The following is a 15,936-nucleotide window of genomic DNA, read 5'->3' as shown; positions in this document are numbered from 1 at the left end:
AAACTAGTTCAACCATTGTGGAAGACTGTGTGGTGATTCCTCAAGGATCTAGAACTAGAAATACCATTTGACCCAGCAATCCCATTACTGGGTATATACCCAAAGGATTATAAATCATGCTACTATAAAGACACATGCACACATATGTTTATTGTGGCACTATTCACAACAGCAAAGACTTGGAATCAACCCAAATATCCATCAATGATAGACTGGATTAAGAAAATGTGGCACATATACACTATGGAATACTATTGCAGCCATAACAAAGGATGAGTGCATGCCCTTTGTAGGGACATGGATGAGGCTGGAAACCATCATTCTGAGCAAACTACCGCAAGAACAGAAAACCAAACACCACATGTTCTCACTCACAGGTGGGAACGGAACAGTGAGAACACTTGGACACAGTGTGGGGAACATCACACACTGGGGCCTGTCATGGGATTGCGGGGAGGGGAAGGGATGGCATTAAGTGAAATACCTATTGTAAATGACAAGTTAATGGGTGCGGCACACCAACATGGCACATGTATACATATGTAACAAACCTGCACGGTGTGCACATGGTACCCTAGAACAAAAGTATACTAATAATAAAACAAGCAAACAAACAAAAAACTTTCTACTTAAAAGACATAAACTCACTGTATGAATTAAAAAATGTGACCCAATTATACACTGTCTACAAGAAATTCACCTCACCTGTAAAGACACATATAGACTGAAAGTAAAGGGATGGAAAACAATAATCCATGCAAACAGAAACCAAAAGTGAGCAGGAGTAGCTACACTCAGATAAAACAGACTTTAAGTCAAAAACAGTAAAAAGAGACAAAGTCATTATATAATGATAAAGGGATCAATTCAGCAAGAGGATATAAAAAATCTAAACATATACGTACCCAACACTGGAGCACCCAGAAATATAAAGCAATTATTAATAGATCTAAAGGGAGAGACAGACTCCAATAAAGCAATAGCTGGGGACTTCAATACCCTACTCTCAGCATTAGACAGATCATCTAGACAGAAAATTAACAAAGAAACATTGTATTTAAATGGCACATTAGACCAAATGGACATAATAGACCTTTGTAAATACATTTCATCCAACAGCTACAGAAAACACATTTTTCTTGTTTAATTAATTTTTTTTTATTATTATACTTTAAGTTCTAGGGTACATGTGCACAATGTGCAGGTTTGTTACATATGTATACATGTGCCATGTTGGTGTGCTGCACCCATTAACTCGTCATTTACATTAGGTATATCTCCTAATGCTATCCCTCCCCCATCCCACCTCCCCACAACAGGCCCCGGTGTGTGATGTTCCCCTTCCTGTGTCCAAGTATGATCTCACTGTTCAATTCCCACCTATGAGTGAGAACATGTGGTGTTTGGTTTTCTATTCTTGCGACAGTTTGCTGAGAATGATGGTTTCCAGCTGCATCCATGTCCCCACAAAGGACACGAACTCATCCTTTTTCATGGCTGCATAGTATTCCACGGTGTATATGTGCCACATTTTCTTAATCCAGCCTGTCACTGATGGACATTTTGGTTGATTCCAAGTCTTTGCTATTGTGAACAGTGCTGCAATAAACATACGTGTGCATAGAAAACACATTTTTCTTTACAATATGTGAAACATGAAACATTCTCTAGGGTAGAACATATGTCAGTACAGAATACAGGTCTCAACATTTTTTTTTTTTGAGACGGAGTCTTGCTCTGTTGCCAGGATGGAGTGCAGTGTCACCATCTTGGCTCACTGCAACCTCTGTCTCCCGGGTTCAAGCAATTCCCTTGCCTCAGCCTCCCGAGTAGCTGGGACTACAGGTGTGCACCACCACGCCCAGCTAATTTTTTGTATTTTAGTAGAGACAGGGTTTCACCATGTTGGCCAGGATGGTCTCGATCTCTTGCCCTTGTGATCTGCCTGTCGCGGCCTCCCAAAGTGCTGGGATTACAGGTGTGAGTCACCGTGCCTGGCCGCAAGAAATTTTAATACACTGAAAGTATATCATATATTTTCTAATACTCAATAGAATAAAACTAGAAATCAGTAACAAGAGGAACTTTGGAAACTATGCAACTACCTGGAAACTAAGCAACATGCTCCTGAATGACCACTGGTAGAGGGACGAATTAAGAAAAATAAAAAAAAATTCTTGAAATAAATTAAAATGGAAACACAAAATATTAAAACCTATGGGATACAGCAAAAGCAGTGCCAAGAGGGAAGTTTATAGTAATAAATGTCTACATAAAAAAGCTGAAAGACTCTAAATAAACAATCTAGCAACGCACATCTCAAGAACCTCAAAAGCAAGAACAAACCAAATCCAAAATTAGTGGAAGAAATAACAAAGATTAGAGCAGACAGCCAGGTGCAGTGGTGCAGATCAGAGCAGACAGCCAGGTGCAGTGGTGCACACCTGTAGTCCCAGTTACTTGGGAGGCTGAGGTGGGACGATCACTTGAGCCCAGGAGTTTGAGTCCAGATTAGGCAACACTGCAAGACGCCATCTCTAATAAAATAAAAAGTCAGAACAGAACTAAACCACACTACCTAGACTAATATAGAGAAGAAAGGAGACCCAAATAAACAAAATCAGAAGTGAGAAAGGAGACACTACAACTGATACCACACTTACAAAGAATCATCAGAGACTATTATGGACAACTTACACCAACAAACTGAAAAATCTGAGGAAGTGGATAAATTCCTGGATATGTACTACCTACCAAGATTCAATAAGTGAGAAATAGAAAACATGAACTGACCAATAATGAGTAACGAGATTGAATCAGTAATAAAGAGTCTTCAAACAAAGAAAAGTCCAGGACCAACGGCTTGGCTGACAAATTCTACCAAACTTTTAAGGAATACCAATTCTCCTCAAACTATTCTAAAAACATTGAAGAGGAGGGAATTATCTCTAACTCATTCTACAAGGATAGCATCACTCTGGTACCAAAACCAGATAAAGACACAACAAAAAAAGAAAAAGTACAGACCAATCCCTGATAAACACAGACACAAAATCCTCATCAAAATACTAGCAAACTGAATTCAACAGCACATTATAAAGACAATACACCACAATCAAGTGGGATTTATACCAGGGAATGCAAGGATGGCTTCACATATACAAATCAATAAATGTGATACACCATATCAACAGAATGAAGGATAAAAACTATATGATCATCTCAATAGATGTAGAAAATTTTTGATAAAATTCAGCATCCCCTCATAAAATCTTTCAACAAACTAGGCACTAAAGGAACATACCTCAACATAATAAAGACCACATACGACAGACCCACAGCTAACATCATATAGACAGGGGAAAGTCTAAAAACCTTTCCTCTAAGAACTTGAACGAGACAAGGATGCCTACTTTCACCACTCCTATTCAATATGGTACTGGAAGTCCTAGCCAGAGCAACCAGCCAAGATAAATAAATGAAAGGTGATCAGATTAAAAAAAAAGAAAAAACAAAGTCAAATTGTCCCTCTTTGCAGATGACATGATCTTACATGTAGAAAAATCTGAAGACTCCACCAGAAAACTCTTGGATCTGATAAATAAATTCAGTAAGTTGCAGGATACAAAATCAAAATACAAAAATTAGCATCATTTCTATACACTAATAATAAACTAGCTGAGAAAGAAGCCCAAAAGACAATCACATTTACAATAGCTACAAAAGGAAAAAAAAAAACCCCTAGGAATAAATCTAACATAACAGGTGGAAAGATCTCTATAAGATAAAACTACAAAACACTGATGAAAGAAATGGAAGAGAACACAAACATCCTTAGAGAGAGACCTTAATTCCTGTAGGATATGGGAGATGACTAATGCCCACCTCGTGCTCCCTGGTCAGGCTGCAAATGGAAATAAAACATTCCTCTCAGTAGCAACCATATTTAACTAGAAAACAGTCATTAACACAGTCAGAAACCTTTATGTTGATAGTCCTTTATCCCCTATTTACCCCTTAGGTAGGTTTACTTGTCTCTCTTAAGAAAAATTAATAGAACACAAGGAAATCTCAATAGAGAGGAAACAGGAAATTTTTATAACCTTATGTGACTAGATGAGAGGCACTGGGGCAGTTTCACTTTCCTTTCTTCTTGCCAGCTATGTTTTGAAAAAAGACAGCAAGAAGGCTGATGGAGCCCGTGTTCTGTGCTAATTATGATCATTCAAATGATTAACCATCACCTTTACAGTCTTCTTGGTGCTTAAATAATAACTAACCATTAACTTTACCCTTTTTCATTAGAATAATCAACTTTTATATGAACAGGAAAATAGTTTAATTCAAAACTGTCAATCATAAATGTCACAATTTTAGTTACTGAATCTTTCCAAGGCTTCGTGGTGTGTAATATACCTTTATTTTTTTCTTGACACGGAGTCTCGCTCTGTCACTCAGGCTGGAGTGCAATGGCACAATCTTGGCTCACTGCAACTGCCACCTCCCAGGTTCAAGCGATTCCCCTGCCTCAGCCTCCTAAGTAGCTGGGACTACAGTTATGTGCCACCACTCCTGGCTAATTTTTGTATTTTTAGTAGAGACAGGGTTTCATGGTGTTGGCCAGGCTGGTCTTGAACTCCTGACCTCAGGTGATCCACCTGCCTCGGCCTCCCAAAGTGCTGGGATTACAGGAGTGAGCCACTATGCCTGGCTGTGTGTAATATACTTTTAAACCAAAGAAAGAACTACATAAGTTTTCAAAATGTGATTAAAAACATACTAACATGCAAATAAATAACATTGCTACTAAATTCATTTTACAACAGGACATGAGCTTGTACATGTAAGAATTAAATCCAAGTCCTTAGAGGAGCAGTGTCATACTTCATGAGTTTACAATCATGAATTGTCCATTTTTGGTCATGGGTTCTACATACTTCATGGGTTCTACATACTACAACTTATATTTAATGCATTAAGAATACGTGAATACTGAACCAACTATTAGGCAGCCTACTGGGAAAAAAAAGCTGAATGTGGCCAATAAAAGTGATTATTCTGAAGGAGAGTAGACAGAAATGTGTACCAAGTTACATTTGGACCATTTACATTGAAATCACTATCATTAGCCAACTTAAAGATTGAGAATAAAAGCATGAAGAAGGAAAAATAGAGCAAAATTAGGAATAAGCTCTTTATAATAAACCATTAATTTACACAATGGGAGAAGGCAAAACAACAAATACTTACACATATACACTTTTGTATTTCCCATCTTTTCCAGTACTTGAGATCAGAACTTCATAACCATAGAGCTCTGGTACAGTACTTTCATCTGTTTCACCATTAATGAGGCTGGAAGGTGGTGACCAGGTAAGTACTACTGTCCTTGCCTGGATGTCAGAGGCCTGTAAAAATACAACATTTAAAAGTTCTTTAAAACAACTGTAATGTATACAATGAGCAGTGAAATATCTAATGAGGTTTCAAGATTAAATAAAATGTATCTGTTTATACAGATAAAACGGCTCAAAATATAAACCTGCTCATTGTAAATAATTTGTTGTGGGTTCCACAACAAATGAGGTGGGTTCCACAAAAATTTAAAACCCAGGCCATTCAAAACTATTAGCACAGATACCACATATAGTCAAAAGAAAAAAAACGGGATTAAAAAGACCATTGTAACATATTTAAAAGGGTTCACTTAGAAAGTGTTTTTACAACAGGAAGATGACAAAAACTCAAGAGAAAAAGGAGCAAAGGACATCGACATCCAAAGATACATAAATACAAACGGAAAACATATAAAATGATGTATGTGTGAAACTGCATTCATAAATACACGTAAATTAAAACAAAATCCCAGTTTTCATCTACTGGATAGGGGAAGATTAAAAAGCTAATACTATCTAGTGTTAAAAATGTGGAGAAATGGCACTCTCTAAGCGTGGTATCAGTATATATAAGTTCAATCTTTGTGTACAGCAACTAGTGAATCATCACAAAATTTAAGATGTGTTTGCTTTTTGATTCAGAAATTCTACATCCAGGAATTTTTTTTTCAGGGTAATATCCTATAAACTTAACATATGTATACAAATATACACTTAAGAATGTTCATTGCAGCATTATTAATGGCAAAAAGCTAGAACTAACTATAGGGCACTGACTACCTAAATGATGGCACATAATACAGCCCATAAACACATTATTCTGCAAGTGTTCAAAAAAGAATACGAGGTGGACATACACATGCTAACATCTGAAAATTTCCTCAATATACAGGTGCTATGTAATAGGAGAAAAAAGTGAAGCTGGAAAGCAGTACATATACTGTGATTGCAGTTGAGTTAACTTTTATAAAACTGCACAAAAATGTCTGAAAATGTACTGTACAAATATATCAATTGTTATCTTTGGGGATTTAGTGTATGTGTGGTGAGATGCAGAGAAAGTTGTGACAGAAAAAAACAGGTGGTTTCAATTATGTTTTATATATTTTTATACTACTGAAATAATTTTATGAGTACAAGTTACTTTTACAAGACAAGCCTAATAAAGCGAAAAAAATCTAGAGATCGGGTAAGGTTTACAGATTGGTAAGAAAGGTACCAGATTATATGTAGGCATTTATATAAAAGCTTGCTTTAAAATTATACACGTTTAATGACTACCTTAGCATTTCTAAAACCAAACTAATAACCACTAGGATGACAATTACTCCTATCTTGAATTAAAGTAAAATAAGTAATCTCCATAAAATTGTAATATTCTGTCCTTTTCAATGTTCTCAAAGTCTGAATAAATAAAAAAAAACTATTACTATATTTATTTTGCTTCTGTTAAATCATAGGAAATGTAATACTGTATTCACTATAATACTGTCTTAAAGTCCTGGTACTGTGTTTCATTTACAATGAATTTAAACATGATTCCTTGTATGATCCAGTATACAGCTGGCTATTAACCTGAAACTGAGCAGGTTTTTTTCTTTTTTAAAACAAACTGTTACTATACATGTATGGATACCCATAAGTGTCTCTTGATTTTATGGGATGATCACAGTTGTGTTAAACTTTGAGAACGTGAATAGGACTATGAAAGTGGGTCAGTCAAAAGCATTAACTGGCATCTACTTTAGTAGTAGTAGTAGTAGTAGTCAAAAGCATTAACTGGCATCTACTTTAGTAGTAGTAGTAGTAGTAGGAGTAGTAGTCAAAAGCATTAACTGGCATCTACTTTAGTAGTAGTAGTAGTAGTAGTAGTCGTCGTCGTCAAAAGCATTAACTGGCATCTACTTTAGTAGTAGTAGTAGTAGTAGTAGTAGTCAAAAGCATTAACTGGCATTTACTTTAGTAGCAGCAGGAGTAGTAGGAGTAGTAGGAGTAGTAGGAATAGTAGTCAAAAGCATTAACTGGCATCTACTTTAGTAGTTTTAGTAGTAGCAGTAGTAGTAGTAGTAGTAGTAGTAAAGATGGGGTCTTTCTATGTTGCCCAGGATGGTCTCGAGCTCCTGGCCTCAAGCCACCCTCCCGCCTCAGCCTCCCAAAGTGTTGGAATTACAGATGTTGAGTCACTATGCCCAGCTTGGCACCTACTTTATGAAGCTTACTTTATCAGGATCTGTGGGAATACAGACAGCCGAGAAAATATTAAATATGGAAGCACAAGATGTGTCACTAATTTGCCTGGTGGTACACTGAACTCCCACCCTCTTAGGGTTCTAGGCCTCATCAACAAAATGAGTGGCTGAGTGAGATGAACTGTTTACCAGAGTTACAGAAATAAAGTATTTTTAAAAGCCTTTTATTTGGAAATAAATTTAGGTTTAAAGAAAAGTTGGGAAGACACTATGGAATCCCTGTCTATCCTTTACCCAGCTTCCCCTAATATTAACATCCTATATAACCATGCACTTTTGTCAAAACTAAGAAATTAATATTGGTAAATACTATTAACTAAGCTTTCAACTTAAACTATACTTTTAACTAAACAGACTTCCAAAATACCAGGTTGAATTTAGCAAACATAGTTTTAAAACTAAATTTAAAAAATTTTAAAATACTAATATCAACTTAAAAAAAAAAATATATATATATATATATATATATTTTATTGAGACAAGGTCTTACTATTGTTGCCTGGGCTGATTGCAAACTCCTAGGCTCAAACGTCCTGCCGCGGCCTCCTAAAGTATTGGGATTACAGGCGTGAGCCACTGCACTGGGCCAATTTCAACTTTTTCAATTTGCTTTTCCAGAAAATCTTTTAGTACTAACTCATTCTATTAAAAAGATATCTTATGGCCAGGTGCAGGGGCTCATGCCTGTAATCCCAGCACTTTGGGAGGCCAAGGTGGGCAGATCACCTGAGGTTAAGAGTTCAAGACCAGCCTGGCTAACATGGTGGAACCCTATCTTTACTAAAACTACAAAAATTATCTGGGCATGGTGGTGCATGCCTGTAATCCCAGCTACTCAGGAGACTGAAACCCAAGAATCACTTGAACCCGGGAGGCAGAGGTTGCAGCAAGCTGAAATCATGCCACTGCACTCCAGCACTCCAGCCCTCCAGCCTGGGTGAAAGAGCAAGACTCTGTCTCAAAAAAAAAAAAAAAAGGGTATCTTATTACTTGCACATAAATGTTAAAGTCACAGAAAGAGTGATTTCATTGGGAGAAGATGTGGAAAACTTCGTAAGTGAATTCTGAATTTAATTTTAAAGGATTTGGATGAGATAAAATTTGGTATAAAGAGGTGGGTGATCAATACAGGAATGAGTATTTATATTTCCAAGCTTATAACTGCAATCTGGTAGTCCAAGGCATGTTCTTATGTATTTTAAAAATCTTCTAAAAATGCTGTCTTCTGTTGCTGGTTTCAGGTGAATTATAAAGAGTTGCATAGAAGAAAAAGAAGTGGACACCCACATAGATACCACAAAATTCCTGTGTGAAGACTGAGGTAGTAATTGTGTGTGTATGTGGAGTGGTAGGGGACAGTGGGGAGAGTGGATCCTATAAACTTACAGTGAAATAATAAAGCTTGGAGTATTAATCTGGCATGGGGAGAATGAAAGGTAAAGAAGAAATGTAAGATGATACTGTAACCCAGGAAAACCTGGATGTAAGTGTTTACTGATGGAAACGATGAAAGGAAACAGAAACAAAAGAGATCTAACCCAATTTCTTCTTCATTTTAGAGGAATGAAGAACATGTTAAATTGGATAGACAAGCAAATTGAGAATTTGGTTTTCTAAAGTTGCTACTGAAACATTCAAACTTGGGTATTCTTTAGTGTGTCTCAGGAGATACAGTTCTACAGGAATAGATGAATAATTAGGATTGAAAATATAGATTTGGAAGTAATTTGAACTCTATTTGTATGTTAATGTTAGAAGTAAAATTTGCTTTTATATCTGTATCACTTGATTCTTACAACTACCACCTAAAGTAGGCAAAATAGGCTTAACTATCTTCATTTTATGAAAGGAGCATATTCAGAAAGGTTAAGTAACTTGTCTGAGGTCACAGAACCATTGACTAGGACCTGAATAATTCAGTTATTTTCCTACTACTCAATGATCCCACTCTGAATCTACTTCTAGGTGGTGGCTGAAAACAGATACGATTGTGTAAAAATGTCTAAGAACTGATAAAGATGGTAATAGGAAAAAGTGAAAATAGCTCTTTTAGAAAGTGGCTAGATTATGTACAATATATTTTTTGAGGCAGATTGTGATCCTTGTAAGGTATTCATCAAAACTACCCTTGAGAAAAACTGCACATTGGGTTAAATTAAGTATATATATAGGAAACTAAACTGTTAAAAAAGTTCAAAGCCATATATATTGTATGAATTTTGACAAAGGCTGTAGAAGAAAGAAATGAGAGTATCTAATTTCTGGATTTCCAGAAATATTAAAGTAGAATAAACATCAATGTTTGATCCTTGTCTAGATAAGGGCATCAGGAGGTGAGAGAATAATTCTGAAGATAACTCAAAGGCTGAGCCTAAGGAAACTTGGAGTTAGTAAGTACTTCTAGTAACCACAAAAAGGTAAAGGGAAGGGGTAATGATTCTGAAAGCAAAAAGGTAATGAGTAAAAGGCATGACACATTTAATTTTAAGCACTACTGAAATAAATGGAAATGAAATCCACTGAAATAAATGTCAGTAGATTTTCACAAAAATGCGACTGAGAACAATTTCAAAGAAGAACAAATGAAAAGACAATACTTTCAATATAGTTAATTATTTTATGCATGTGAGGGTATACAATACCATTATTCTCCATTTTCTGAAAGAAGAAACATTCACAAAGGTCAAGTGACTTGTCATGGGTCACTCAACTCCTAAGTACACAGCTGAGAATGTGAGACTAGTGCATGTACCACATTCTCCCCTACACACTGCACTCTGTCACATAATTGAGCTTTTCTCTTTCCTTTTTTGTTCCTCAAAGGTGCCACGTTCAGTGCTTTTCAAATGCTGCTCAGTTTGCAATACTGTTCCCATACTTTCCACCCCTGTCCTCAATGCCCAACCACTACTTTTCCTTCAAATATCTGTACAATAATCCTTCCTTAGGGAAACTTCCCTGATTCCCTATCCAGGTTTAGTCCTCCTATTATATGCTCTGATTGCTCTCTATCTTTTTGTTCTGGCACTTCACAGTTACAATTTACCATTCATTTTGTGATGCTTAGTTTTCTAAACTAAGTCTTGTGGCAGAGCCCGTGTCTATCCTTTGCTTTCCATTCTATCTCCAGCTTTAGCACAGCATCTGTCACTTTGTAAGTGGTCAAATATTTATGGAATGAAAAAGTGAATGAACACATTTAATTTAGTGCTCTAAATGAACTAGAGCATGCAAAAACAACCAAACACACAAAAACAAGCAAAAACCCTGATCTGTGCTTTGTAGCTCACAAATAATTTAATCAAAGAGGAATCGGCATTCAAACTATAAACATAAAGTAAAACAAAGCAAACAAAACCATCAGCATTACTTTAAGTTTTATGATACAGGGCTTACTATCTTATTAAATTACATGTTATTCCTGATGTTGAGTAAGAAAGTCTTTGAATTGGCTTTAAGATTGACTTTCTGTGTATGTAAATTATACATTTATTTATTTATTTACTTTTGAGACAGGTTCTTGCTCTGGCACCCTGGCTGGAGTGAAAAGGCACAGTCTTAGTTCCCTGCAGCATTGAACTCCTAGGCTCAACGGATCCTCCCACCTCAGCATCCCAAGTAGCTGGGACTACAGGTGTGTGCCCCCATGTCTGTAGTATCTGTATTTGTTTTTTGTAGAGACAAGGTCTCAATATATTGTGCAGGCTGGTCTCAAACTCCTGGCCTCAAATGATCCTCCTGTCTTGGTTTTCCAAAGGACTGGGAAAGTGTGAGCCACTGAACCTGGCCTGAAAATTATACTTTTAATATATACTACAACAAGTAAATGCTACTAGCATTAGCTATTAAATCACTCAAACATCAATCTTATTAAGGCTACTAAATTCCTTTTCTAGGAAACCTAGTGATATACACTTGGACATAGAGAGCTCTTGGAAGGATACTGCCTAAATTTCAGTCGTAGCTCTACTACTACTAATTGAAACTCACTGTTGCTTCAGTTTCCTCATTTGTAAAATAGGAAAAATAGTACATATATGGTTGTCACAGGTATTAAATAATGCATATGTGCATTCCAGGCACTCTGAACAGAGACTGATGCTAATCAATTTGTGTTAGCCATTACTATGAAATAATTCTGTGTAAATTTACATTTATTGATATACATATGCTCTATTCTCAAGAGAAAACAGATTAGAATAAAGAAAGCTAGAGCAACCAAATCTATTATTTGGGAGTTGCCAGAAAAAGTAGGACCATAGTAGTCTATTAGATAAGGAACTGGCTTACTCAAACATCCTGAAACATGGCAAGATAAGCTTTAAAAGCCTTTGTGGAGACGGTACTAAGAATAATAACTTTTCCAATTTGTTTTCTTAGAAAAACAAAGTATTTTTGGGGTAACTTAGCATAAAACATTTTACCATGGATGTTTCTGAGAGTTGGGAGAAAGCAGTTTGTTTTATGAACCAAAAAATATTCTTATCAATCTTAAATTGCCTTATTCTGGCTGAAAAAGTCCTATGGCCTACTTCTTCCACCATCTTTCCCCCTTTACTATACTCCAGTGATAATGGTTCTTTCCATCTGTCCAACTCCCCATGCTTACTTACACCCATTCTCCCTCTCCCATTCCTTCCACTTGTGCACTTTTTCTCACTTGTCAGAGAACGCTTCCCTGATTGCTCTATTTAACCTAACAACCTCTCCTAGTAATCTCATTATATTATTCCTATTTCTATAATAGCAATCTTTACTATCACACAGAATTCTGTTTGTGCATTTGTTTTTTATTTATTGGCATACAGTAAGGGATCAATAAATATCTGATGAATGAATGAAAAACTATGTAGCTCTTCAAAGAATCAGGTAATGACACAGAAAGACAGCTGAGGCATACCATATTGAGTGAAAACAGCTTGTCACAGAATACAGTATTATCCTATTTTCATAAAAAGTTAAAAGAAAAAAACTACATTTTGATGGATGAACACCTTATATTAATATACTAAATATAAACACCAATAAAATACATAAGATACTTACCACTGGTTTGACAATGTTGGAAAGAAGTGCTTCAAATGCTTTAGTTTCTTCATTTTTTTCTTAAAAAATAAAACATTTGACTATTAAAAAAAAGAATTTGGATACAATCCCTTCTTCTCCCTAAATATATATTCTGAAACTAGGTTGGTATTTGAGACTTTTCTAGTTCTTATTCCTTTGTTCATACTCAGCAGTTTGTGGCCCTTCAGCATTCATGTACTTCAGTTTTTATTTCTATCTTAACTGTGACTACTAATTATAACACCACTATATATAAATATATCTATATATATTTAGACATGGCTATATCTATCTGAACCAAATTTTTCTTATAGAAAGTATATTGTTATTCATGGTTGTAAGAATATTCTCTCTGAAAAGTTCTCATTTGTCAATCTCATACCTCTTAATAAAGTTAACTATTTTTTTCACGACATGCCTTAGCTATGGTTTCCCAAATTGGAAACGTAATTGGCTTGACTGTAACTTATAGCCACCACTGATAGGCAAAAAACTTTAACTTAATTCTTCCGAAACATCAGTGCTGAAAACAATGATCAGGAGGTTTCAAATAAACGGGAGAACACTTATGTAAATGTTGTTAATATACAGGTCGTGAACAGTTGAGGCAGTTTTTGAAATTTGTTGGTAAGGAATAGAAATTTTAAGGAAAAGGAAGGTAGAAAGAGTCAACATGGCTTATATTTTCATATTTCCCTCAAAGTTGGAAGCATTTTAGTTTCTAGTCGATATTAATTACCTACACTATTTGGTAATAAAAATCAATTTAGATAAGCATATTCAACGACTGATAGAGTTGTGGTTATTGGTGCTTGTGAAATGACATGTTGGTATGGTTCATAGTCATTTCTGATGAAACCTTTAGAACCTGACATGGTCTACCATGCATATCTATGTATTTCTACATAAGCATATCTACGTCAAACAGATAATAGTCAGTATTAAGGAAACCTAAAAGAACATAAATATAGAAACTACATTAGTCAAAGTAAGCAGTAGTTAGAAGTTTAACATTACAATCAAAAGTACTTGGTACTAACTCTACAACTGTAGGCATGTGAAAGACAGGCTGTTAACCCAGCTATATTTTACCTTACTGAGATTGATTCAAGTAGATACAAATAGTAGTGCTCAAAGTTCATATAGTAGGCTTATGCCTGTAATCTCAGCACACTGGAAGGTCAAGGTGGGTGGACTGCTTGAGCCTAGGAATTGGAGACCGGCCTGGCCAAGATGGTGAAACCTTGTCTCTACTAAAAATACAAAAATTAGTTGGGTTTGGTGGCACACACCCATAGTCCCAGCTACTCAGGAGGCTGAGGCACAGGAACTGCTTCAACACAGGAGGTGGAGGTTGCAGTGAGCTGATATTGTGCCACTGCATTCCAGCCTGGGTGACAGAGCGAGACTTGGTCTCAAAAACAAACAAAAACCAATAAAACAAACAAATAAAAACCAATAAAACAAAGTTCACAGAGTAGAAGTCAGAGGTTAGGGGAAGGATCCAAGAGTAACAAGGAGAGTTTAGGAGAAGAGAACTTTTGAAGAAAGAAGTGGAAAATACTCTAGCCTAATTATAGAGTACACAGAGAGATTGGTAAATGATATAACTATTTGCTATCAAGGTTTTACTCAAAAAGAAGGTGGGAGAAATAAAAAGTTTTGATAGGTTAGGGACGGTGGCTCAGGCCTGTAATTGCAGCACTTTGAGAGGCCAAGATGGGAGGATCGCTTGAGCCCAGAAGTTTAAGACCAGCATGGGCAAAACAGCGAGACCCTGTCTCTACTAAAAGTTAAAAAATTAGCTGGGTGTGGTGGTGCATGCCTGTAGTTTCCAGCTACAGTGATCTATGATTGTGCCACTCCAGCCTGGGTGACAAAGCAAGACCCTGTCTCAAAAAAAAACAACAACAACCAAAAAAACCAGTTTTGATTAAAAACCAGTAGCATAGTCTTATCAAAGGCCCAGAATCAGAAGAAAGGAATCTGGATTAATGTTATCTGAGTTTTCCTATCAAACAGAAATTTCAGTCAGTACAATTTATGATATAGATGAAATTACTAATTGAGGTTTTCTAAACTGTCAAAAGCTGCAGCCTGTAATAGTCCATCTGGACCACGACAAAATGACTGAAAGGTTAGAATATACTTTTAGTAGGTTAAATCACGATGAGTAGCATCAATGAGAACATTTCAGTATTTCAAACAGTTACCTTCAATTTCTGTATCAACTTGCGCAACACCTTTCCCCTTCCCAGACTTGGTTTTTGCTGATCCTGTGTTTATACCACCAGCATTTTGTCCTTTTATAAGTCCATTATGTTCATTAATGGGAGAAGGGCATTTCTGGGGTGATGATGGTGGACTGCTCATTTTATCTTTCTGTGTTCCTTGGCGATCCTTCAATTTTTTCTGCAAACGTTCATAGGTTTTACTAGATCGTTCATCTCTAAAGTTGGACCTTCCATGTGTAGAGTGAGCATCTAGGAGGAAATAAAAACCAAAAGTTAAGAAGATCACTTTCTCCAAATAAGTTTATGCCATGAAAAAAGGACAGAAAATAAATTTATCATATAAAACTTTTATAAAATATTTAAAAGAATTTTGCATAACAAAGCAACCTTTGTGTCTCCATAAACTATTAGAACCAAGCTTTGTGATTTCTTCTAATTATATATATATATATATCTATATATCTTATCTCTCTATATATATCTATGTATTATATCTATCTATATATATCTCAAGTAAATTTACAGAGAGATTTCTTTCCTTCTTCTGTTCTCAACTAATTATTAATCTCCACAGAAACAGCTTGGTGGTAACTTATGATTACTGCAGGTGAGGAATGAGACTTGAACTGAGCAGTCCACAGTTTTTTCTCTTTTACTCTTTAGTAACTATTACTTTTCACATCTTTTTGAACCTTAAACACATAAAATAGATAAAAAGAAAACCACTGCCTGCCTAAATTCCCTTATGACTCAAAAAAGCGAATCATCACTGAAAAAAAAGTTAGCAAAAAGAAATGATTTAGACTGTTTAACAATAACAACCTACATACAATGTATCTTCAGATACTAAAAACTCAAAGTTGTGATTTAGAAGAATCTACTCATTCTAATAAAAGTCACATAGTAACATAATTAAGTCAATATGCTCAATAAATATTAATTCAATTATCCCCAGAGTTTTTAAAATTTAAAATTTGTCATGAGAAAAAT

The 15,936-nt window shown here is 35.7% G+C and overlaps 1 protein-coding gene across 4 annotated transcripts in view; it reads right to left on the bottom strand.

Moving 5' to 3' along the window:
• The window catches only part of FNDC3A (fibronectin type III domain containing 3A), a 220,978-nt gene that overhangs the window by 51,901 nt on the left and 153,141 nt on the right, over window positions 1-15,936 (bottom strand). For all 4 annotated transcript variants that reach the window (XM_007960392.3, XM_007960391.3, XM_007960393.3 and 1 more), the window contains 3 exons: window positions 14,926-15,195; window positions 12,692-12,750; window positions 5,251-5,408 (listed from right to left, as the gene is read on the bottom strand). In XM_007960392.3, the coding sequence (XP_007958583.1) occupies window positions 5,251-5,408; window positions 12,692-12,750; window positions 14,926-15,195 (487 nt within the window). The remainder of the gene's footprint in view (window positions 1-5,250; window positions 5,409-12,691; window positions 12,751-14,925; window positions 15,196-15,936) is intronic.

The sequence above is a fragment of the Chlorocebus sabaeus genome, chromosome 3, assembly GCF_047675955.1.
Source record: "Chlorocebus sabaeus isolate Y175 chromosome 3, mChlSab1.0.hap1, whole genome shotgun sequence".
NCBI classification, from domain to species: Eukaryota; Metazoa; Chordata; class Mammalia; order Primates; family Cercopithecidae; genus Chlorocebus; species Chlorocebus sabaeus.
This window is presented reverse-complemented; position numbering and strand designations above follow the sequence as displayed.